Genomic DNA, 25,228 nt, shown 5'->3' with positions numbered 1-25,228 from the left:
ACTCCCTGGAACCATTACAGTTTCGGTGGAGGAAGGGCTGGGGCAGTAGCAAAAGGGAGGGAGGCAGTCGTGCTGGGTTTGGAGGCCTGGGTCCTCCCGGCAGGCCCAGCTGAGGGCAGAAAACACCCAGAGAAGAAAGAAGGATCCCTCCGACTGGAGACGGCAGGGACAGAGCTGAGACCGGCCGTGTGCGCCGGGAGGACAGAAAAGGTTTGAGTCCCTTTGGGCAGCATCTCATGGACAAGCCACTGAACTTGGTCCTGGAGAGGGGACACAGCAGTCACCCATCCTGGAGGGGCAGGGGCTGAGGGGGGCAGCAGGGGTGGGGAGGGCACCAAGGAGCCTTGACAGAGCAAGTAGCAGTAGGGGAGCAGAGTGGTCTCCAAAGTCCTGTTCCCAGTTGAACGTGATGGTGAGCGGAGCCAAGGATGGAAGGCCAGGCCCAGAGGGCACGTGGCCCCCGCCGCCCCAGCCCTCCCTCCCTGTTATTGCAGGGTGACAATTTTCTTCTAACCACAACTAGCAATCAACCGTTCTCAGAAAAGGGCCATTGTTTAAATGACTGCAAGGTCCAGCAGCCAGCCCTGAATGCCAACTTCGCATATCCAACCAGAGAGCTCACTTCCTTATCTTCGAGATTGGACAAGTGGCGGCAGCCCCTGGGAGAGCCGAGACAGGAAGGCTGCCTTCCCGAGAGCTCCAAGTCTCTTCCTGGGAGGTGGTGGTCAATGGAGGGAGGGGGCGGGGAGAAAAGAGGTCTAGACTCCAGCCCTGGGAACAGCTGGGGCCAGGGGAGGGCCCCTTAACCGTGGACAGGGGAGAGGGAAGCAGACCCCGGCTGGAGAAGGCAGGAGGCGGAGATTTGGAACATTTGAGCTTTGTTTCCTGTCTGCAGAAGCTCTCCTGGAAATAAACGAGCACCACAGGAGGCCTGCACACGCCCCAGCGATTAAGGCTAACTGATTCACTGCAAGAAAACCAAGAGGTGAATTCCTGGCGTGACTGTCTAATGCCGAGTCAAATCAGCACCCAGCTCCCCAGACAGGGGCTGACACGCAGGCAGGAACAGCCTGATCTCGGAGATGTTCCTAGTCAGATGGCAGTGATCCTGACCCCCAAGACTAAAAGCACAGGAGAAAGGGAAGGGACAAAGAAAGAAAAGATGTAGGGCTTTAAATATGTGAGCAAGCCAAGTGTCACTGAGAAGGCCGGGATGGGACAGAGCCTCCATGGAGACCTGTACCGTCCCACACGGCAGCCACTTGATTTCAAAGACTCAGTATGAAAAGATGTAAAATATCTCATTTTTTTAATATCGATTAAAGTCAAAATATTTTGGATACACTGTGTTAAATGAAATGCATTAAAAAAAATAGTTTTATGGGTTGCTTTTCACTTTGCTTTTAATGTGCGTTTCCAGAAAACTTAAAATTACTGATGTGGCTTGCATTTGTGGCTCACAGTAAGTTGACCCTTGAACAATGTGGGGGGTGCAGGGTGCCAGCCCCCCCCCCCCCGTTAAGTTGAAAATCTCTGCATGACTTTTGACTCCCCCCAAACTTAACTACTAACAACCTACTGTTGACTGGAAGTCTTACTGGTAACACCAATGGTCGATTAGCCCAGATTTTATATGTGATGTGTATTATATAGTCTCACAATGAAGAAAGCTGGAGAAGAAATATTAAGAAAGTCTTTAGGAAGAGAAAATCTGTTTATAGTACTGGACTGCATTTATTTTCTTTAAAAAAAAATTTTTTTTTTAACGTTTATTTATTTTTGAGACAGAGAGAGACAGAGCATGAACGGGGGAGGGGCAGAGAGAGAGGGAGACACAGAATCGGAAGCAGGCTCCAGGCTCTGAGCCATCAGCCCAGAGCCCGATGCGGGGCTCGAACTCACGGACCGTGAGATCGTGACCTGAGCTGAAGTCGGAGGCTCAACCGACTGAGCCACCCAGGCGCCCCTGGACTGCATTAAAAAAAAAAAAAAAAAAAAAGCCCCAAATAAGTTGGCCTGCACAGTACACACCCATCTTTTTCAGGGGCCAACTGTACAATTCTACCAAACAGCTCTGACCTGGAAGCTGGACAGGGTGTCCCAACTTTCAGGCTTCCCAGGCCTCGCCCCTGCCACATCTCCTTCTGAAGCAGGCAGGCCGAGCTCCACCTGGCTCCTTGTCCTGCCCCCAGGGCCTCCCCTCGCCTGGAGTTTGCGTCCTCCTCTGTGGCGTGAGCAGCTGAGGTGGACTAGTCCAAGGTCTCCCCCCAGCACTGTGCCAGCTACGACTTCAAGCGGTAGCTGCTTGCATCCCCCAGCCTGGAGCACGCAGGCCGAGTGACGTGGGCCACTCGCAGCTCGTGGGGCCGGAGGCCAGAGCAGGGCTGATCAGAACTGAAAGCCGCCCAGGTCCCAGTTCCAAGGCCGCCATGCACGCACGCAGCTGGGCAACAGGGTGGCAGCTGGGACGATGTGCCAGGGCTTATGCGCCGCCCCCCCCCCCCACTCCCTGGGCTCCTGCAGAGAGGGGCATTCTTCTGCCTGCTGAAGCAGATGGTGGCAATTGCCGACTTTGCCCTGGGAGCCATCATCTGCCAAGCTCCCGTGTGGCCCTCGATCAGGCCAGACTTGCATCTCTGCAAATTGCCCTGTTTGAACAGAAGCTCTGCCACCAGGCCCGTGGAGCCGAGCTGACTGATAAGCAATCCCGCCTCACGCTTCCTTGGCCCGCTGAGGAGCGAAGGTGCCTCCACCAGCTGGGCCTGGAGAGGTGAGGGCTGCCGGGGCAGGGCGTTAGGGATGAGCCTCCCTCTGCCTGCAGGCGCCAGGGGAGGCAGAGCTGTGGGCCCCGGAAACCAACAAGCCTGGAGGTCAGCCTGGAGACAAGCAGAAGGTGACCACGGCTGCCTAAGAGCAGAACAGGAGGAAAAGGAGCTCTTCCTTTTGGGCCTTTTACAGGAAGAGTCTAGCAATTCAAACCAGCCAACAAACGAACCCCACCTATCGCGAGATTAGGGCCCCCCATACTGGATGGCGAGACAGAGAATACAGGGTGACCTCAGGAGTCCTCAAGTCCCAAGTTGGCCTGAGAGGACAAGGTCAAGGCGGCCTTCTGGTGTCTGTTCCCCTCTAGGAGTGACTTCCCTTCCCTAGCCTTGGGCCACAGAGGCCGGCCCAGTCCAGGTACTGGACCAGTGCTGGGACGGCCCCGCCTCTGGGCCGCAGTGAAGCCTGCTATTGCACAAGCAACCCCTATGTTCCAGAAAGTTCCAGAAGTCTGCAGCTGCCCACTGTCACCCCGGAACTGCTGGGCCTCCAGGTCTCCCAGGGTGCCAAGGGCTCCGGGCTGCCACCTTGAAGACCTGCGGCCCACCTGTGAAGTTCAGGTCTGGTGGAGGCGGCGAACCTGCACGGAGCCCCGGGCACTGGCCTGAGGAAGGACGAGGTTTACAGAACAAAACCGAAAGAGCTAGCAACAGTCTTCACAGCTGAGGAGCAGCCCTTCCTAATTAGTCTTCCCTGCCAGGAAATTGGAAGCACACAGGACAGGCAGCTCTGTGGACTCGGCTGGTTGTCCTGGTGACACTGTTTAGACCCAGCAGGGCCCGGCTCTGGAGGGAGGGCGGCAGAGAAAGGCGTGGGGTGCACTGAGGGAAGCCCACCCCGGCCAACTCCCTGCACGGCAGCCCCGCTTCCTGGACCCGGGGTTCACACTGTCCCAGGAGAGAGCCGCTCGCTGTTGGGCTACAGTGAGTCATAGAAGAGACTTCTATGAACGGGTCCTAGCTGGGCAGGAGCTCCTCCCGCCAGGCCCCAGGTCAGAGCCCCGAAGGGGCACAGGTGCCAACGGGCTACAGGCAGCACTGGAGGGAGAAGCACGTGTTCTAATGCCAGCTGCGTCCACAGAGGAGCGAAGGGAAGGAAATTCCTCTTTGTCAAGTGGCTGTCGGGTACTAAGCCCTGTGCCTGCTGTCCTTCTCCATTAGAGACAGACGCCCCTCTTTTACAGGTGAGGACCTCCACACCCTCTCCACTCCACACACGAGCCAGAGCGAGCTACCACCGCCAGCTTTCGGGGACCCGTTACCTGTCTGCCTCCTGCCAGATGTGGCTCTTTTCCACGTGTGAGTCCTTCAACCACAGACTGAGCATGAGGACACACAGTGACAGTTAATGGAGGTGGAAAGAAAGGGGACCACAGGAGCCGGGCTCCCCCTCCAACACAACGCAGAGGGTGCGGCCGGGAGGAAAGCGGAGCCCCGCCTGCTTGGGGTTTTCTGCAGGTCCCGGCACCTGCCCAGAGCAGCTCGCCAGACGGACGGACGGGCTCTGATAGGGCTGTGGAGGCTGTCACAGTCCCGCCTTAAAGCAAAACTAAAAATCAAACCTTAGATCCTGAGATCAGTCCCTTAACAGTTCGAAATTGAAAAGGTCAGACAAAAGGTTCTCGGGAACATTCCATCGGTATTCAACATCCGAGATCCTATTTCCTCCAACTCCTACCAACTGGTAACACCACTAACATTGCAGAGCGCTCACCGTGCTGGGTGGTGCTTGCCGCCGGGCCCGTCCTGCCCGTGCCCCGTGCAGGCTCCCTAACACCTGGTAGACCCACGGGCTAGATTCTTCCAGCTGGGGCTGTCAGGATGCAGGCAGCTTCCAATTTATCTCCCGGCTTTGGAACATCGATAAATTTTACAGCTAAACCTGGTTTCCGTCTCTTCCGTAGCAACAAGTGTCTCAAAAATAAAACTAAAACCAACACATGTTTTTCCGATCTTTGGACATTTTCCTAGGCCTCTGAAGGTTCCAAGCTTGTGAAGGCTGTGGATGGCCATGTGCTGTTTAGAATTCTGCCATCAGCTAGCTTTTGGTACGAATGATGCCAGATGAGTCAAATCGGCATCACAGCATCACAGTGGCCAGGCGGAGCACAGCCCCTCCTGGCAAGTCCCCGGAGTCCATCGTCCTCTCCTAGAGGGGGTGAGGCCACCGTGGGGGGAGGGGTGCACTGCCACCACAGGCTGTCACCTCAGGGCCATGGTCAAAGGCTCAGGATGCCACCAGGAGATGGGACCCAGCCTGGCAGTGTTTCATTTCCAACAGGGAATCCAAGAATTCTCAGCTTAATGTAAAACCAGAGAGGCCCAGTACCCCAGAAAAATCACAAGAAAGGAGGAAAAAACGTAGGAAACTGGTAAGGCAGGGCTTGTCTGACCCCAGGTGTCTCAACGCTCCTTTTTTCCAAACAGGACCAACAGATTCACGGGCAACAAACTTGGCCAAATTATGTCTTTGAACCTGATGTTCAGCATTATCCCCTGGGAACTGAAGTTAGCTTTTCACTTACTACCGCTTCTGCAAATCAAGACCGCCACCACTCAACAGACAAGCAAATAGAAACCATGAGCACAGCAGCTCAGCTGTAGGGCATGTTCTAAAAGTGCAGAGGCCATGGGCGCCCTGGGCGGCTCAGTCGGTTAAGCGTCTGACTTCAGCTCAGGGTTCAAGTTCCAGCCCCGTGTCGGGCTCTGTGCTGACAGCTCAGAGCCTGGAGCTGCTTTGGATTCTGTTGTCTCCCTCTCTCTCTGCCCACCCCCCCCCCACTTGCACTGTCTCTCTCTCAAAAAATAAGCATTAAAAAAAAATTACAGTGCAGAGACCAAATTAAGCTTCCCTTACTCTCTGCAACTTGGGAGACTGAAGTTCTGGCAGGGTCCAAACCTGCTGACCAAGCGTAGCTCATCTGGGTGGAGGGAGGGGAGCCACAACTGCAGGAACGAGCACAGGAAGCAAAGCGGGTGCCCGCACCCAAACCTTATACCCCGAGACCTCACTGCGTCTCTCGTTACCTGTGCAGGAAGGACTGAGTGGCCGCTGGCGTTTCATTCTGTGACTCTACCCAGCAAGTTGCGCCGGCCCAAGGAGCAGCCCGGGGCTCAAGTCTGAACCCATTCCCAAGAAGAGGGGAGAGCTGCTTCCTGGCCCGAGGACAGAATGGGGTCCTGCTTTTGGCCCTCTGTCTCCCGCGACAGGCTGTTTAATGTCAAGGGATCCTGTGTGAAGGGATGTACAAACTAACCGGAGACCTCGGCCCTGCCAGGTCTGTCTTCTTGTGTAAACATGTGCTCTTAATACTAAACATATCTTGTTACGGCCTCACTGGCCGACCACAGCCACCACTACAGAGCAGCTGCCAGGGACACTGGGACGAAGGGAATTTCTGGTGTCGCCACAAGAAAGGAAAAGCTTAGAAAAGGTCAATCAGAATGACTGACTCCAGACTCTGATCCCCTACAGACGCCAGCACTCCAAAGAGAGTGGGAGGGGCAGGAAGGGCCATCTGCAATACAAAGGGACACCTTCCCAGATGGGGGCAGGAGATGCAGGCTGGAGGGCTGCCTGCAGGTGGGTGCCCGGCCCAGCTGTGGCTGGAGGGTCAGCAGAGAATGTGGTGAGGGAAGTACAGAACCTAGACCACAGCCTGGTGCTGCTAAGCCGGGGAGCCAAGAAGAGGGAGAAGAGGGTGAGGAGAAGGATAAAGGCCCCCAGGGCTCCCTCAGACCATTAGAGACACTGCTCCAAGCCTCTGGGACCAAAACGCAAGATGTCAGGCTCAGGTCATCCGCGCCGTATCGTCGGGGGGTGGGGGGGAGGACACCCCTCGACTGCGTGGCACGGATGGGAAAACTTTCCATTTAGAAACAAAATCCGCCTCCTAAGGCTCTCTGACCCAGAGCAGATCCTGAGGGGAGGAGAGCTCACCATCTGAGCACCTGGTGTCCTACACAACATTCAACTCTAACACAGGCGGCTGATTTGTCTTCCAGTCTCACTTCTGGCAATACCCACCCTCTGCAGCTTCCCCGGGAAAACACAAGGCACCGTGGGTTCCATCTTGAAAGAACAGTCTCAGGCCTTCATTAACTGCCCAACCTTCCCTTCGAGCCGCCCTACTAGGCTCCAGGTCTGTGCCGCAGGGAAGCCAACACTGCCCGCAGTGGTTCTGCTTTCCTAAGGGGTGAGTGTGCGTCCCCAAAAGGGATTCAGTGGTTTCAGATACAGCTCACGTCTAAATCATTTTTATTCCTAGCTTTCTTACACTGCTTTTGGGACTTCCGCTATTGATGCCACGAAAGAAACAGAAAAGGGTCACTAAGGGAGAAAGTTTAAAAAGCATGGAAATTGATTCAAATATCATTTATGGCATCTAAAAATCTTGATGGGGGGCACCTTCTCGAACACTGCCCTATCTGGCCTCGGACACGGCCGAGTCGCCACAAGTCGGGGTACACCTGACAGGACGGGATGGGTGAGGACACGTAAAAAATGGGCACAGTCTCCAGCATCTTTGCCTTTTAATATAAGATTTGTTTTCATCATTTCTGAGGGTAACACATTTCTTCTAAAAATAGAGCTCTTTGCTTGTTCTGAAACTTAACTTCCACTAGGAGGTGACAGGGAATAAGGCTGACCGTAATTTTGGGGTGACGCTGCCAGTGTTTCCTGGTCACGGACCCCTCACGGACTCTGGATGCTCACAGCCAGGAGGAGTCCATTTCAAATCCATGGTGCTGAAGAAACATGACAGAAAGTTCCGAGCTCCCATCCGTGCCTGGCGTGGACCCACCCGAACGCGGCTGACACGTGGCCAGATGGCAACGGCCCTTCCTCCAGGAGGTGCGGACAGAGGGATCCCGCACACGTCCACCGGAAGACAGCAGGGTCCCCTTCTAGCACACCGGTTAAGAATGTAAGCGCACGAACACACGAGACATAGGGACGCAGCGCTGAGGATGTTACACTCCGGCCCTGGGCCGATGCAGACCTGGATTTAATATCATGGAACTCGCTGGGGTTTTCTCACAATACAGATGAAGAGTGAGATTCTCCCCCTGCCCCCAAGAAGAGCCTGGTTAGCTCCTGAATCCAAAGATGCCCTTGATGTATCCAGTGAGGCCACTCTTGGTCTTCTGCTCCAACTTGTCCTCGAGGGGTGGGAAAGCCACATGGTTGAGGGCCAGGTCAAAGAACAAAGGCTTGCAAGGGATGGGTTGGAATCCTGGCGGGAAGTGCACGAGGTTGGCTTGCTTGGTCACAAGGGAAGGGTCCAAGCAGAAAGTCTCAAACCGTTCGACCAGAGGCTGGAAGGCAAATCAGAGGGAGGAGCCCAGGCGTTAACCACAGGCCACCAGGGGAGCGTCATTCACTACGTGCTGAGCATCCAGTTCAGAGCCTACAGGGGCTCCCTCACTTGATGCCCACAAATCTCCTATGAGGGTGCCGTCATGTTCCCATTTCAGAGCGGAGAGTCACTGAAGCCTAGGGAGGGTGAGCGAGGGGTGGGCCAGGACCGGGGCACAGGCCTACCGGACGTCCCAGGCAGAGCTCCCAGCCAGTGGAGCTGCTCTGCACGGTACACGTTCCTACACCACACTACACGCTCCTTATCTGGGCCCACCTAGCTGGCGCTAACCTTACCCAAGCAGCTCTGAGGTCTCTGAGTAAAAGAAGGGAGACAAGTATGGTGTTTACTTAGAAGTTAAGGGTCCTCTGCTCTGTAACCGAGCACACATTCCTAGTGAGTTATGAATCCTACTCTTCATTCCTCAAAAGCCCCAGACGTACCTTGTTATCCTTTACTTGGGAGGAAGTCTCCGTTTGGTGGGAGTCACTTGCATCTGAAAGTTGCATAGGGACTCCGTAAGAAGAGACACTTAACACACCACAGTCACATATGACACCTGTCACACGTATGGGTTCTAAATCCCAAGAGCCAACATGTGGGGAAGTTAGCCCTCTCCTTCCTGGGCCAAACTCTGCTAAGCACTGCAGACAAGCACATGATAAACCCAGAAGTAACGTCAGCCCGGTGGAGCTCCCACGGCTGTACGAAAATTACTAGGGAGAAGAGACGGCCTAACAGTTTCTCTAAATTCTTCTACACAGTTTGATGCCTTCACGTGGCAGATCTAACAGCAGAGAAAAAGAAAAATCTTACAGATTAACCAAAACAGTAGTGTACGGGGTGGCAGAGAGGAGGGATGGCAGCGAAGGAAATTCGGGAACAGAGTCAGCAAAGCACAGGCAAGTGGCTCACCCAGGATCGCTGCCGCCTGCAGAGAACACTTCTCTGACCTCACTTGTGTGATGAGCTCTTGAACGTCAGGCAGGTCCTGTTAACGAGTCAGAAAACAGGTTCTCACGAGCCAGGGCCAGGTCAGAGACGGGCACCAAACTAACCTGACTGCGCTAAGTGATCCCACTGGTATTTTCGTAGGCTTGAGACTTTATAAATGGTCTGCCCTATTAGAAAACAAAACACTAGCTTGGGGTGCATGCCTGGCTCAGTCTGTGGAACAGGCAACTCAGTCTCAGGGTCGTGAGTTCAAGCCCCACTTAAAAAACGAAACAAAAACTAGCTTGTTTCAAACAGGAAAAGCTATGCCGTGGCTTAAGTAACATTGCCCGGAGAGAGTTGCGATAACAATAAATAAGCAGATCAGACGCTAAATGCACGATGGGCCAGGCTGTGCTGAGCAGTTCACATAACTGCTAATTCCATCTTTGCAATAATCCTGACATAACCTGCACTCCCCTTTGCGGAGGAGGAGACTGAAGCATAGGGGGGCCACAGAGCGGGCTGCAGTCTCACGCCCGGCAAAATTCGGAATGATCTGAATCCTCCCGCCTCCATTCCCAGACTTAGGTCAGACGGGCATTTGTAAATGCCTCTTCCTCCTGGGATAACTGTCCGCAGAGTCTGTTTCCACATCCCAAGGACATCCCATGGTTACACTGCCACCGTGCTGGTCACACGCCCCCCCCCCCCCCCCGCCCCGACTCCTTCCTCTCTCTCCACCTTCACCGGAGGACCTGCTTCTTCCTGCTCGCCAGTCTGTGACTGCGACAAAACCACAAGCTCTCTGAAGGCAGAAGCCAGGTGTGCACGTTACCCTGGAACCCAGCACTATTCTGAGGGAAGGGGCGGGCGCTTGGGGAGCAGTGGGTCCCGCCATGGGTAGTCCCGGCTTGCCTTTCCAAGTAGGCTCCACCAGTAAAATGTGCCTGGATTCCTTGGCCCGGCCAATGCTCTGATCTCCACTTCATCCCAGCAGTCCACAGCTTAAGAAGCTAGCTGTCATTCAACAAGCAGTAATACGAACCAAACCACCAGGTACTTTCCACAGGCAGGCAAGCTTCGAGGAGGTACACCCAGATTGCCCGGGGGACTCGCTAAAATGCAGATTTAAACCAAGCAGGCTTGGAGTGGGGCCTGAGAGTCTGCATTTCTAGTAAGTTCCCAAATGCTGCTGCTGGCACAGGCATACTTTGTGTGGAAAGGCTTCGTCGGTGGTTCTCAACTTGGCTGTGTATCACCATCACTGAGGGGCTTTAAAAAATCCCGGTGCCCACCCTAAACACCACACTGATTAGAACCAGCATCTCTTGGGGTGGGACTCAGCCACCTTTTAGCAATCTTCCCAGGTGACTGTAACATGTAGCTGAGTCTGAGAACTGTACTTCAGCTTTACTTTAACCAGGGAATGGCTTTCCTTGTTAGCACGTGAGTCCATGTGAGGCCTGGAACGCTGCCAGGAGTTACAGCCTGTGGCTCCCGGGCCCTCGGGGGCACACTACATCCCACGGCGGACCAGGCAGGACCAACCTGAGGAGGGGCCTCAGCCCCCACGGAGCCTCACAGCACAACTTCTCTGGGCCTGGAAACAAGGACCAATGACTCACCTTTAGGCTGTTCTTGAAGGCTCCGGCGTCAGAATTTACTTCATTTGCGTATTTCAGGACTCTGTCATACAGGACAAGGGCTTCGCTCCACTTCTTCACCAACACATAGGACTGAGCGATGAAAAAACACCTGAGGGGAACGGGAAAGAGCCAGAGTATTCTAGAGCAACAGTTACCTGAGATGAAGGCTTTCCTTCAAGTTACGGCTAAATTTTACATTTGGAAACAGGTTTGTTTTTTAAATTTTTTAAATCTTTATTTATTTTTGAGACAGAAAGAGAGAGAAAGAGAGAGAGAGAGAGAGAGAGAGAGAGAGAGAGAACGAGTGGGGGAGAAACAGAGAGAGAGGGAGACACAGAATCTGAAGCAGCTCCAGGCTCCGGGCTGTGAGCACAGAGCCCGACGTGGGGCTCGACTCACAAACCTTGAGATCATGACTTGAACTGAAGTCGGTTGCGTAACAGACTAAGCCATCCAGGCACCCCTGCAAACAGGTTTCTTAACCTCAGGATCACTGCACACAAGATCCCGACTCCTCATCACTGCATGGTGACCCCGACATCCTCCATCCGGGCTTGCCAGGCTAACCTAGCCTCTTCCCCACCGGTGACAGTGCAGGTCCCACTCTGTGAAAGACCCACTGTCTTTCATCTACTGTCTGACTCTGCCGCTCCCAAAGGCATGTGGCAGAAGCGGGGACAGGCACGAAGGAGGAACGCTGCCTGGCTCAAATATGAAATCCACCCGCCACGCACACGTCCGGGCCAGCTCGTTCATCCCTGCTCATCTTTTTCAAAACCAAACCCGAGAATCCTTTTCCGAATGGAAACTACTCCACTGGGGTCAACAGGGCCTGGGGCTGCCGGTCCCTAACAGAAGGGTCCACGTGGACCAGGAGGAGGGGTGACAACTGCGACGACGAGGCACGCTAGAGAGTTAGCGCTAGGGCATGAGAGCCAGAAGGCGGGGCACAATTTCACAACCGACGCTATTCTGCCATCCTGTCCATGCCCATCTTGCTCCACACTGCCCACCTCCAAGTTATAAATAACATGATTCACTTAAAAAACAAAACAAAACAAAACAGAGGCTTAGCTTTCTCCCAATCCAATTCAGGTTCTGCTCTGGTTCTGTTAACTAAACCTTTCCTATACTTGTCCCTTTTCCACCGGGAGGAAGGAGGGGAGAGGAGGGAGAAGACCTTTAGCAGGGGCTCCCCCATCCCCCTCACCCCATCCAAAGAGCAAACGAGGTACACTGGAAACTCCCAGCCACCACCTTCAGCAAAGACGTCCCCTGAGCACGCTGGGCTAACTGTTCTGACCGCGGGCCAGGTAGGCATACAGCCAACAACCCAATCTTCTCGAGTCTGGTCCACGCTCCCAAGGCTTCCAGAAACAGCACGCGGCACAGGGGAGCCCCATCCACCTCATGGGACCTTACCTGTAAGCCTTGAACACCAGCGTCCTCAGGCCTATCTCCTTCTGGAAGGCTCTGTCCTCCTCTAAGCCAGGAAGCTGGAGCAATTCCACCAGATTCTGCACAAGAGAGGCAACAAGAGAACTCATGAAGAGCAGGCCTCTGACTGGGTTTTTGACAGGAAACCCTGTAAAAAACACACGTGGGCAAGGAGAGCCCGGGCCAGGAATGACGGGAAGGTCTGCGAGGGGAAGCTTGGCAGCAGCCATACCTGGTGTCACCGCCGTCCCCTCTCTGCTACCGAAAGCCCGCTTGTCCTTTACGCCCCTGCTCACGTCTCCCCTCCTTCTGAGGCCTCCCGGACCAAGTCAGCTAGAGGAGGCCTCTTGCCTCCTTCATTTCAGAGCAGCCCTCTGTTTGGCATCTCCCACAGAGGCCTGGTTTGTGTGCACGTGTCTCTTGATCTTACTCACCGGCCAACTCCCAGGGGGCCAAGCCAGCGTGGCCTCAGGGGGTCCCACGGCCTGTGGGGGAGGATCTCGCACAGATAACACCTAAGAGGTCACTGGCCTCCACACATCAGCACGTGGCCTGTCGAGGCCCAGACTGCTGAGCTGGTAGAACGAGACCCTTTTTCCCGAGACACTAACAGCTGCTGCCTGTCACACCCCCTTCGCTGTGCAAAGCCGAGTCGTTCTGTGTCCAACGTGCAAAGGACGGGCCCTGGCTTCCCTAGTGCTCGTGGGTCACCTGCAGGATGATGTCATAGAGGCGGATCAGATCCTGGGGCCGCGGGGAGCGCTTGCTGTCGTCTTCCGGCTGCTGCTGCAGCAGTGCCTTCTGAAGACCTTTAGCCATGTTCTCGTTCCGCTTGATGGCCGTTGACAGCTTGATGTAAGTCAGGTAGCTGGAATGTACCACACGTCAGCTCAGGTTATGCTCAGAGAAGCTGGCGTTCTGAGAAGAGCACTGGACCACAAGTTGGGACTGACCTAGGGGAAGGGCGTGGGGCGAGGGCGTGTCACACAGTAGGGCCATTTGGCCTGGGCCTCAAGCTCAAGGGGCCCACGATTCTGGCTGCTATTCAGTGGCAAATCTGCGGCGAGCCAGTATGAGACCTTACGATGAAATCTGATTTTTGCTTGAATTATATCCCCTGTTTCTTTCTTAAAGAGCCACAAAGCTACTAACTTCAGGAGTCACTGTTAGTCCTTGAGATGATCCATGGACGGCAAGCTCGTCCCTGGAGCAAGGATTAATGACGTGCTGGCCCACACTACGAGGACACTGAGCTTGCACGACAGCTGCTCCTACTCATCCGACGACCTTCTCTTCTCAGAAAATACTAAGGGACAACTTCTCTGGATGGTTATGTGTACTGAACACACGTACACACTGGAGACTATGCCTGCTTATTGTAACTGGACCTCCTGGAAAATCTCTTTTAATACTTGGGGATATAAATGTGGTAACAATCGAAGACTGTTTAAAATGTATTTAGAGGGGAAAGTATTTGGGCCTCTAGATCTCTTACTCTGGCAGAAGACTGGAGGCATCCCTGGGAGAGGACACAGCCTGGGGACAGGCACACAGGCATAGCTGAGGTCAGGGTTCCACAAAGAACGCTGGGGATTACGAGACTGTCAAGTCCTAGGTGCTGCCCCCTAGCCTTCCCCTACTCGGCTTGTAGGACAAGAGCTGCTGGTACATTCTGGGGATCTGACCCACCCAAGAAAACACCCTCCGAGATTTTGGAGTCAGGGTCCCGGATGAAAAGGCAGAACCAGAACATCTGTAGCGAAGCCCAAGCTGATGAGCCCCACGCACAAGTGGAGTTCCCACCAGACAAGGTACATTTTTTAACAGATGTCGAACACCGCATAAAGAAAACATCTAATAAGGCAGAAGAGGCCAAAACCAAGGGGGAAAAACAGCAACTTGGAAGAATCAGACTTGGCAGGAAGAAGAGGGAGGGAAAACTTTCTGGTCATAAGCTTAGAAAGAGACACTAAGCTTATGGGACACCTGGGTGGCTCAGTTGGTTAAGCATCCAACTTGATTTCGGCTCAGGTCATGATCTCATGGTTTGTGGGATCAAGCCCCCATTGGGCTCTGTGCTGACAGCACAGAGGCTGCTTGGGATTCTCTCTCTCTCTGCCCCTCTCCCACTCGTACTCTCTCTCTCTCTCTAAATAAATAAATAAACATTAAAAAAAAGAGAAAGAGACACTATTTAAAAAAATCAATATTCAAACAATACACACAAGCTCTTAGAAATTAAAATGGTATGAGAAATGAGGAAGCTTGTAAGGAAGCCAGCTGGGAGGGACCAAAGGAAGAGCGCGGGCCATCGTGGGAAGGGGTAGGAAATACCTAAATCCAACACACTCATGTCATTTAGAGATGTAGAGGTAAATACCAAGAGACTTTGTTTAAAGAATGATAAGGGGCAATCCCTATCAAAATAACATGAGCATTCTTCACAGAGCTGGAACAATCAATCCTAAAATTCTAATGGAACCAAAAAAGACCCTCAACAGCCAAAGCAATCTTGAAAAAGAAAACCAAAGCTGGAGGCATCACAATCTTGGACTTTAAGACATATTACAAAGCTGTAATCATCAAGACAGTATGGTACTGGCACAAAAACAGACACTCAGAACAATGGAACAGAACAGAAAACTCAGAAACGGACCTGTAAACATATGGCCAAGAAATCTATGAAAAAGCAGGAAAGAATATCCAATGGAATAAAGACAGTCTCTTCAGCAAATGGTGCTGGGAAAACTGGACAGCGACATGCAGAAGAATGAACCTGGACCACTTTCTTACACCACACACAAAAATAAATTCAAAATGGATAAAAGACCTAAACCAAGACAGGAAGCCATCAAAATCCTAGAGGAGAAAGCAGGCAAAAACCTTTGACCTCAGCTGCAGCAACTTCTTACTCAACATGCTCCAGAGGCAAGGGAAACAAAAGCAAAAATGAACTATTGAGTTCTCCATCAAAATAAAAAGCACAGCGAAGGAAACAATCAGCAAAACTAAAAGGCAAGCAGCGGAATGGGAGAAGATATCTGCAAATGACATATCAGATAAAGGGTTAGTATCCGAGATCTATAAAGAACTTATCAAACTTAACACCCCAAAACCAAATAATCCAGTGAAGAAACGGGCAAAAGACATGAATAGACACTTCTCCAAAGAAGACATCCAGATGGCCGACACATGAAAAAATGCTCCACATCACACATCATCTGGGAAATACAAATCAAAACCACAATGGAGGGGCGCCTGGGTGGCTCAGTCGGTTAAGCGTCCGACTCCAGCTCAGGTCATGATCTCGCGGTCCGTGAGTTTGAGCCCCACGTCGGGCTCTGTGCTGACCGCTCAGAGCCTGGACCCTGTTTCGGATTCTGTGTCTCCCTCTCTCTCTGACCCTCCCCCATTCATGCTCTGTCTCTGTCTCAAAAATAAATGTTAAAAAAAAACAAACAAAAAAACCCCCCACAATGGATACCACCTCACTCATACCTGTCAGAATGGCTAGCATTAACAACTCAGGCAACAACAGATGTTGACAAGGATGTGAAGAAGATCTTTCTTGCACTACTGGCGGGAATGCAAACTGGGGCAGCCACTCTGGAAAACAATATGGAGGTTCTCCAAAAAATTAAAAATAGAACTACCCTATGACCCAGCAACTGCTGTACTATGTATTTATCCACGGGATACAGGTGTGATGATGTTTCGAAAGGGCGCATGCACCCCAATGTTTCTAGCAGTGCTATTGACAATAGCCAAAGTATGGAAAGAGCTCAAATGTCCAACAATGGATGACCGGATAAAGAAGACGGGGCATACATGTACAATGCAGTATTACTCGGCAATCAAAAATAATGAAATCTTGCCATTTGGAACTACGTGGATGGAACTTGAGGGTATTATGTTAAATGAAATTAGAAAAAGAGAAATATCATATGACTTCACTCATATGAGGACTTTAAGATACAAAACAGATGAACATAAGGGAAGGGAAGCAAAAATAATATAAAAACAAGGAGGGGGACAAAACATAAAAGACTCTTAAATATAGAGAACAGGGCTGCTGGAGGGGTTGTGGGAGGGGGGATGGGCTAAATGGGGCATTAAGGAATTCATTCCTGAAATCACTGTTGCATTATATGCTAACTAACTTGGATGTAAATTAAAAAAAAAAAAAAAAAGGACAAGTGGCTGCTTCTGAGAAATGGGAAAGATCATGAGATGGATTTTCCTAAAGCTTTTCAGAAAAATGAGATTCTCAAAACAAAGTATTATTCAGAGTGGTAAAGGAATTTAGATACATCTTTACAAAGTTTTATGAAAATACAACAGCTAATTGATTCGTGCTGTCAATTTACCCCAAAGCTGGCTTCTAGAGCCTAATTTAAATCCAGAGTCCTGGTACCAGCTAGTTAAAAAAAAAAATTCTTTTTTAAATGTTTGTTTATTTTTGAGAGAGAGAGACAGAGTGCAAGTGGGTAAGGGCAGACAGAGAGAGAGAGAGAGAGAGAGAGAGAGAGAGAATCCGAAGCAGGCTCCAGGTTTTGAGCTGTGAGCACAGAGCCTGACACGGGCTCAAACCCACGATCCGCAAGATCATGACCTGAGCCGAAGCTGGACACTTAACTGACTTAGTCACATAGGCACCCCATCCACGGTCCTGGTACCAGCTAGATGTGCAAGTGGGAGAATGGATTCAAAGGCAGGGAGGCATCACAATTTGAAGGTTTTCTGAGTCCTGTTGAAGCTCAGGGTCTTTTCAAGGATAGGAAGTTGGATCAACTCCTGACTCCCGACTCTCTGTGTGGCTGTTAACTACAAACGCGCTCCCTAACCTCCTGAGCCTTGGCTTTCTCACAGAACTGCTGCGATACAGGGCATCAAAGAGACATTCTTGTTCGATACCCCTCCGAGTCATCTGGCACTCAATTTGACATTCACATAATATTGAATTCTCTAACGTAGACAGAGGGTGTTTGCACAGTTTTGTTTTCATAAAAAAAGGGAGGGGTTAGGGGAATGGCTGAAAATAGAGCCAAGTTCACTAAAAAAGTTACGAGCAACAACTAAGTAATTAAGATTTCAAGGTCACGTGGGGTAGAGAATCTGAGAAGTGCAGTGTTCCCAGGTCACTTTACTTCTCCCCATGAAGTTCCAAAAAGGTCACTCTTCCTTCCATCCTTCTGTGAAAGAAAACGAGCCATACCTTAAAAAAAAATTAACCTGACAAAGTGATTTAAAAACGTATTATGAAAAAGCAAAGGGAAAGAGTCCAGCTACGTCTGAGGAAAAACCTGGCGGGGGACCTGCTCCACCAGACACCAAGGCTTACTACAAAGTCACAGGAAATCACAGTACTGGTGTGAGTACAGAAAATAAATCAGCAGAGCAGAAGAGGGTCCAAAAAAGAGCACGTGAGGAGAAAACGGGATGCACGCCTGACCGAGCTGGCACTGTAGGTTAGTGGGGGAAGGATGGCACAGTCAATAAACTGTAATGAAACAATCTATCATCCTAACGGAAAAAAGGTGAAGCAGATCCTTATGCTGCACTCAAAATAAACCCAATATAGAATTAAACTTAAGTTGAAATTGAACTTAAATGTAAAAGGGATGATGGAAAACATTCAGAACACGGAGGAGAGTAACTTTAGGAGTCTGGCACAAGGAGGAGAGTGGTTACCTGTAGAAGAGAGGGAGGAATAACCAGGCTGGGGCCACAGGGAACTTTGGAGTTACTAGCTGTATTCTCGTTCTTAACATACGACGCTTAAAATTATACGGATCACAGAATAACATACAAATGCAGTATATATACTCTTTTCCTTTTTCTTTTTTTCCTAAGTAGGCTTCACACTCAGCACAGAGCCCAATGCGAGGCTTGAACTCACAATCCTGAGATCAAGACCTGAGCTGAGATCAAGGGTTGGACACTTAATCAACTGAACCACCCAGGCGTCCCGGTATATATACGCTTATGATAAAACGTGCATACGTTTGTTAGTGTTATTTACTGTATAATATTAAAATACACATAAACGTTATATATACTCTTTCATTCCAATGATATATTTTACTACATTGTGAAAAAGTAAAAAAAATGACAGCCCTTACCTGTGCAGGTACTGAAGATTAGATACCTTCCCCGACTCCCCCTCAAGGGTGTAATCTCTCTGTTTCTGCGGAAAGCAATAAAGGTAAAGGTAAAACAGCCGACCCTGTCCTTGGCTCTGACCCCTCATTCCATGGTGTGGTCCCCAAAGTGCCGTGGAGCACAGGCACAGCTCTAGTAAATTAGGGATCTTTAAATATCAAAGATCTCCTGGGCATATTCTAGAACAGCAGGGCCACTCGGTTGTCACCAGCACCTGAAAACTGGACTTAAGTAAGAGAATTCAGAGTTATGGCCAGTCAGGCTTCCTGTCCACCGCTCCCAGTGTCCAGACCCAAAGCATGAACAACAGACAGTCCACAGCCCATGGCTCCATTTTAGGGCCTGCACCTCGGATGCGCGTTCTGAGATCCAAACTCTGGGCTATCAGCTCAGCCTTTTGTGGTTGGCTGAACAATGGCTCCTACAGATGTGAACATCCTAACTCCAGGACTTGTGAAGGTGTTACCTCACATGGTAAGAGATGTGAAGAAGTTAAGGATGTCTTAATCAGCCTGGATTATCCAGGTGGGCCCAGTGTAATTACAGGCTCCTTCTAAGAGGGAGCCAGGAGGGCCGGTGACAGAGACAAGGTATTGGGACTGAAGCAGAGGTCAGAGAGGAGTGAAGGGGCCAAGCTGCTGGCTTTGAGCATGGAGGAAGGGGCCACAATGCAAGAAATGTAGGTGGTCTCTAGAAGCTGAAAAACGCCTTCTCTGGAATGCTGAGAATGGATTCCTCCCCTAGAACTTCCAAAGGGATGCAGCCCTACGAACCAGTGTTACACTAAAGGCCATCTGAAGGTGGGAGAAAATTAGATGTGTGTTTTTCAAAACCCTAAGCTTGTGGTAATGTTACAGCAGCCAAAGGAAACTAAGACAACTTGGTATCACCATATTCACCACACGCTGTGAGGGGTCCCTGCAACTGCTATGGGTTCAAGGTGAATGATGGAGGGCGGGGCTCTGTATATACCTATTAAGTGGATGAAGAGAAGTATAAAATACAAAGGTGGCTTAATGATAAAGGAAACAGGTCCACAGCCTAACAAATATTTATTAATGTTTTTTACTCAAAGCACCACGGCAGATGCTAAAATATAAAGTTGCTTTTAATATGCTTATAATCTTGAAAAAACGTATTTAACAAAGTAAATATAAAACAATACATAAGATGTTAAAAGGTAATTCTTGGCAAAGTACCAAACAAAAATTACAGCCACAAGTGCTAGATATTTAGAACACGGGGAGACCTTTATGGGCCAGGACGGTGCAGGCAGGCTTCCCAGAAATGGTGAGCTCTGAGCTGGACACTGAACACCAGGGCGGGGTTTGGACAGGTGAAGAGGAAGAGGAGGGACAAGCCAGGTGTGAGCAGGGAAAGGAGAAAAGGGTAGGAATGCACGGAGGCGGGAAAGGCCTACTAACAAGATGGTGAATACAACAGCTTGAGGCACAGGACCCAGAGGGGAGCAGCAAAGTACAATCTGGAAATGGGAAGGCCCAGAATCCAGCTCACGGAGTTGGAACTGCACTTGCTAGACCAGTGAGCTCTCAAGCAGGGTGCACACAACCCAACAAGTGTGGTATAAGAAGAAAATGAGAACTTCTACTTATGTTTACCTCATTTCTATTAAATAATAAATTATATATTTACAAATAAGCGTATCAGAGGTACATGCTCAATTTTACTTACTGGGTGCACTATTACAAAAGTTTGGAGACCACTGCTCTAGAACTGGGAGTATCATTGGGTTTTTCAGTGAGACAGTGACATGGGATCAAGAAAGATCCCACTTTTTGGGGGAGACCTGGAGCAGCAGGAAAGACCTGGAGAACTGAACCCAGACCAAGATGGTAAAGAACAGTCAGACCTCTGTGGCAGTCTAAGACAAAAGGCTAATCAGAAACGGGGTCGGGGTGGGGGTGGGGGGGGGTGGACAAGTGGAGACAGAAGTCACAAAGAGAGTTAGCAGGGTTGCTGGTGATTTGTAGAGATAAAAATGGTTCCAAGGTTTTCAGCCCAAATGCCCGAAAGAATCACAGTGATATTAAAAAAGGGAGCACTGGAGAATGAATTACCTGGAGCTATGAACTTGAGACCAAAGGCTTACTATGAACCCATTAAGAGGAAGAGGATGGAGGGAAAAATCTCTCAATCTGATGGAGTTCACAGGCATCTGTTTGTTAGCAGACCACCATAGCTAAAAATACCATGGCTGAGTCCCTGCACTCAGACCACTGGACCCCCTGCCCCACTCCTACACTGAGAATGAGACACACAGACTGAGAAGGACCTCAGCCCCGAGCAAGAGCCTGGGGCCCAGATGATAGTCCTACCTGATCTGGCTTGAGCTCTTCTCGAACGGCCTGGATAGCGTCCCGACACTCACTGAGCATGGATTCAAACAGACGCTCCTTGGTTTCTTCGCTTTCAGCCTACACGAAGACGGAATGAAGTAAAAGATTTTCTTCTGAGTAAGCCACAGTACTCTAATGGGAGGAGGGCATAACAGTGCCTTGATTCCCATTACACATTGAACACACACATCCAAAACACCCTAAATCACAGACCATTTCAATTGTCACTCTTCTCCACCATATAAGATTTTTCTTACAGTCTTTCTCATTATTCGTATGGAAATGGAATTTTATATATATTCACATATAAATATAAAGCAAACATACTGAGAAAGAATCTGCATAACTGATCTGAAACTGTCAAACGATAGATGCTTTAAATTTTTTCCTATCATAAAACTTTCTACCACTTTCCTCCCACGCTCCTACCTCTGCTCAGGACCTGCGTCTGACATCCTTGAAGCACAGCACACCCCACACTGAAACACAGCACGCCAGAACAAATGGTCTGAGACTCTACTGTGCGCCAGCAGAATTGCCCTTACAAATGTAACCCCAAGACTCGCTGATTCTGGATTTCTATTAGGTCCAAGCAAGTGAGTAATAGTGCCAACCAATACCCAATTAAAAATAGATTTCTCTTAAGTATCATACGAAGCTCCCTTCACCACAGAAATCTTGTACCCTGATATTCCCTATGGCTATGCTGAGGCTGACAAGCACTCCACGACAGTCTCTGTACAAGTTCAAGGGTGTGGTTACACCTCTGCCAGCCAGCAGGGATAAGGGAAAAGTGATTCATGAACTGAGTACCTGCCAAACCACATTACCATTGTAAAGAATCTGATTGAGCAGATAGGAATGGATGAGAGGCAGAAAGGAGATGGACTTGTGTTACAGGCAGACCCACTGTGACTTTAAAACATCAACACTCCATTATTGTATTTGACTTTCCACAGATACATCCAATCTAATCTCTTGACATTCAACTGACCTTTAAGCCCAAAAGAAAAAACCCAGTACTGCCCACTCCTTGAAGAGGCTGGTAGGGGCTTATAGAAAAACCTTTTCTTCTCTTGAGAACTCTTATGTTTTTCCCGGTTTCCCGTGAAAATAAAAAGCCAACAAAAAACGTCCTTATGAATTACCCAATATAAATCAAACATACTTTTCTACTTATATTGACTTTCCTGTTCATACTAACTTAGGAAAAAATCAAGGGCACATTCTATAAACCTATAAAGGCAAACATGGCCACCATTAGTTTGCTGAAACCTGAAGAGCACTGTCCAAGAGAACTTTCTGTGAGGGGGCATCTGGCTGGCTCAGTCAGTAGAGCACATGACTCTCAATCTCGGGGCTGTGAGTTCGAGCCCCATGTTGGGTGTAGAGATTATTTATTTATTTTATTTTTTAAGTTTTTATTTATTATTTGTTTTAATCTTTATTTTTGAGAGAGAGACACACACGGAATCCAAAGCAGGTTCCAGGCTCTGAGCGGTCAGCACAGAGCCCGACGCGGGGCTTGAACCACAAACTGTGAGATCGTGACCTGAGCCGAAGTCGGACACTTAACTGACTGAGCCACCCAGGCGCCCCAATAAAACACTCCTAAGCAGCACCTCAAGTTAGCAAGATCCTCTGCAATAACTGAATCAAACCTGCTGGCCAAAGGTTTTGAAGTGTGAACCCTGTGGGCTAGGGCGGCCACGTAACAGTTAACCGGAATAAGACCTGTAGACACACTTGCCACCGACCACGACCATGCACGAACCCCCAGCCACACTGTCAGCAGGCAGGGTGAGCCTGTGCGTCCAGCACCGTGTCGGGGGAGGGTTTCGCCTTTTCGGGCAAAAGGTATATGAAGTTAAGAGAAGAGCAAGCCTTGTTTCGCCAGCTACCTAGGAGCGGTCTGCCTTCCTGTAGAGAGAGCGTGGCACAAGTAACTAAAACGATGCAAAACGCTCGGCCTCTTTACTGCCGTGGGTCACCCCATTCCCTCTGAGTAAGGACACCTCGGCACCAAGGTGCTGAACACAAGCAAACTTTCCCACTGCTCCCACGAAAGCCTCCGTTCCAGCAGGAGTTTTACAGAAGCCTCAAACCGCATTGCAGGAAAAAGCCCACGGCAAGGGAGGGCCCGCGGTCACACAGCACAGTGACTCAGAGATCGCTAATCTCTGCAGCAGAGCTTCTCAGGGTTCGCCCGGGACTGGGCAAGAGGTCCCCAAACAGAAAGGCTGAAACGTACTTTGCTACTTTCTCCCGTATTTATAAGCCTATCTGGGAGGCTAATAGCCCTGAAAAGACAATGGGACAAGATCCACCCTCCGTGGAGAGGCAGGATTCCTCAGGATCTACATGCAGACCCCTCACGTCTGCCATGGAACCAACAAGAACGTGCTCCTGTACTCAAGTGGCAACCTCCCTGCCTGAGAATCTGTGGTAGGCCTGCACCTTTTCCAGGTGTGCCTATGAGACAGAGAAACCTTAAGCCCAGAAGTAATGTGTTACTCGGACCTAATAAACTAAAAAATTCGAATCAGTTTTTATAGAACTTGGGACACCCCAGGATGTGTTTTTCGACAGCCTCAAGACATGTCTCAGGGCCATGTACACGTGCAGAGGAAAAGCAGCTGCTGTGTATCCTGGGGTAGAGACCAGACCCCCTGCTATTCAAAAGGGCTTCCAGACTGTTTTCACTGGTCTACAAAGACTGCTGGAAGGTGGCGGTGTGACTAAGAGACTGACAAGACGAGTCTGACCACATTCTGCACTGCACCTGCAGGAGAACCAAGGGGATGGGACCAAGCCTTCCCCAGGCCACTAGGGGCCAGGAAACAACACATGGAAATCTGCTAAAGGAGGAGAACACAAACCTCCCTTAAGGGACAGATTAAAAAAAAGAGAGAGAGAGAAGGGGACAAATGGTCTCCCTTCCACTCACACTTTAAAATATTAACCATGACCCGAGGATAAGACTCATCAAACCTGCCATCCTCCCCCAAAGAGCTGCCTGACAACATTTTCGCAATGCAACCACCAGTGACAATTCAGGTATGATCAAGTATTAACAAAACAAAACAGAAACAAATTATAGAGTAAGGCAATTATTTAGCACACGAAGACCTAAAGTCTGGCTCAGGAGACCAAGAATGTTGCAACTGGATTTTGGCAGTGGATTTATTCTCTGCTCCAGTCTTTTTGGTCTAACACTCTATCTCCCTGAATTATTTCTTCCTTCCAGGCTTTTCAGTGAACCGCTGTTCTAATATTTAAATGGCATAAAAGCTCTACAAGCAAACATCACTGGGCCTACCCAATTCTTGCATTCCAGTTCCTAGAGAGGGGCAACAGCAGTACTAGTTAAGAAACGCTCAAGACGTGCCTGGCCGGCTCAGTGGGTGGAGCACACAACTCTTGGTCTCAGGGTTGTGGGTTCAAGCCCCACGATGGGTGTGGAGATTACTTAAAATCTTCAAGGGAAAAAACAGAAGAAAAGAAGCACTGAAGCATTGAAACCAGGAGTCTGCATCTCCAAGGCACAGCTCTTGGTTCCCAGGGCAAAGAACAACTCCACATAATGAGAATGGGCAAGGTGGACAGGGCCTGTGTGATATCCAGCCAAATAATCTGGCAGGGGCACAAAGGGGGAAGTGGTTCTTCTTGGGATCAACCTCAAATGGCCAAAGGGTATTTTCCATAGTTAATAACCCATGTTTGATTCAATTCAATAGACATGTAATCAGCTACAGTGCACGGCCTGACATCTAAGGATTTAAGTAAACTTTATTTCATACTGTACTTGAATTATTTTATTTACCCGCTAGATTTGGTATATGTGTGACATACGACATTAGGCACTCAACTGTTTCTAATGTTAAAACCTTACCAGGATTCTCTGGGATTGACACACTTTTGTTCGATCAAGATCTTTTACATCTACCACATTATTTGAAGATCTCGGATATTCAGAAGTGACCCTAATGCACTACTGTAAGGTCCTTAATACCCAGAGATCACTGTATTCACTGCAATCAGAACATCAACTAGGCACTGGACAGGGGCTAACAAACACTACACATCCTACAAACACTAAAATGATAAGGGAATATTATAAACTTAATGTCAATAAATTCAACACTGTACATGAAATATACCCTTTTTAAAAATAAGATTCATCCAAAGGACACAAGATGAAACAAAATCTGAGTGCTTTATCTAATAAAAGAATTATATTTGTTGGGGCGCCTGGGTGGCTCAGTCGGTTGAGTGACCGACTTTGGCTCAGGTCATGATCTCACGGGTCGTGAGTTTGAGCCCCGCGTCGGGCTCTGTGCTGACAGCTCAGACCCTGGAGCCTGCTTCAGATTCTGCGTCTCCCTCTCTCTCTGCCCCTCTCCCACTCATGCTCTGTCTCTACCTCAGAAATAACATTAAAAAAAAAAAAAAAGAATTATATTTGTTTAAAACAAGCAAAAACAGGGGTGCTTGGGTAGCTCAGT

General features: G+C 49.8%; 1 protein-coding gene across 2 annotated transcripts in view; it reads right to left on the bottom strand.

Moving 5' to 3' along the window:
* Window positions 1–7,341: 7,341 nt before the first annotated feature.
* SRP68 (signal recognition particle 68) overlaps window positions 7,342–25,228 on the bottom strand; it is a 36,608-nt gene continuing 18,721 nt past the window's right edge. For both annotated transcript variants that reach the window (XM_047081349.1, XM_047081350.1), the window contains 8 exons: window positions 20,703–20,801; window positions 18,327–18,391; window positions 12,916–13,072; window positions 12,190–12,284; window positions 10,747–10,876; window positions 9,101–9,176; window positions 8,629–8,681; window positions 7,342–8,144 (listed from right to left, as the gene is read on the bottom strand). In XM_047081349.1, coding sequence (XP_046937305.1) covers window positions 7,917–8,144; window positions 8,629–8,681; window positions 9,101–9,176; window positions 10,747–10,876; window positions 12,190–12,284; window positions 12,916–13,072; window positions 18,327–18,391; window positions 20,703–20,801 — 903 coding nt within the window. In that variant the 3' untranslated portion in view covers window positions 7,342–7,916. The remainder of the gene's footprint in view (window positions 8,145–8,628; window positions 8,682–9,100; window positions 9,177–10,746; window positions 10,877–12,189; window positions 12,285–12,915; window positions 13,073–18,326; window positions 18,392–20,702; window positions 20,802–25,228) is intronic.

Source organism: Lynx rufus, unplaced genomic scaffold (assembly GCF_022079265.1).
Source record: "Lynx rufus isolate CCGP_SWC_20201006 ecotype Redwood Valley unplaced genomic scaffold, mLynRuf1.p SCAF_18, whole genome shotgun sequence".
In the NCBI taxonomy this organism is placed as follows: domain Eukaryota; kingdom Metazoa; phylum Chordata; class Mammalia; order Carnivora; family Felidae; genus Lynx; species Lynx rufus.
The sequence above is the reverse complement of the archived record's forward strand: the minus strand, read 5'-3'. Positions and strand labels throughout refer to the sequence as shown.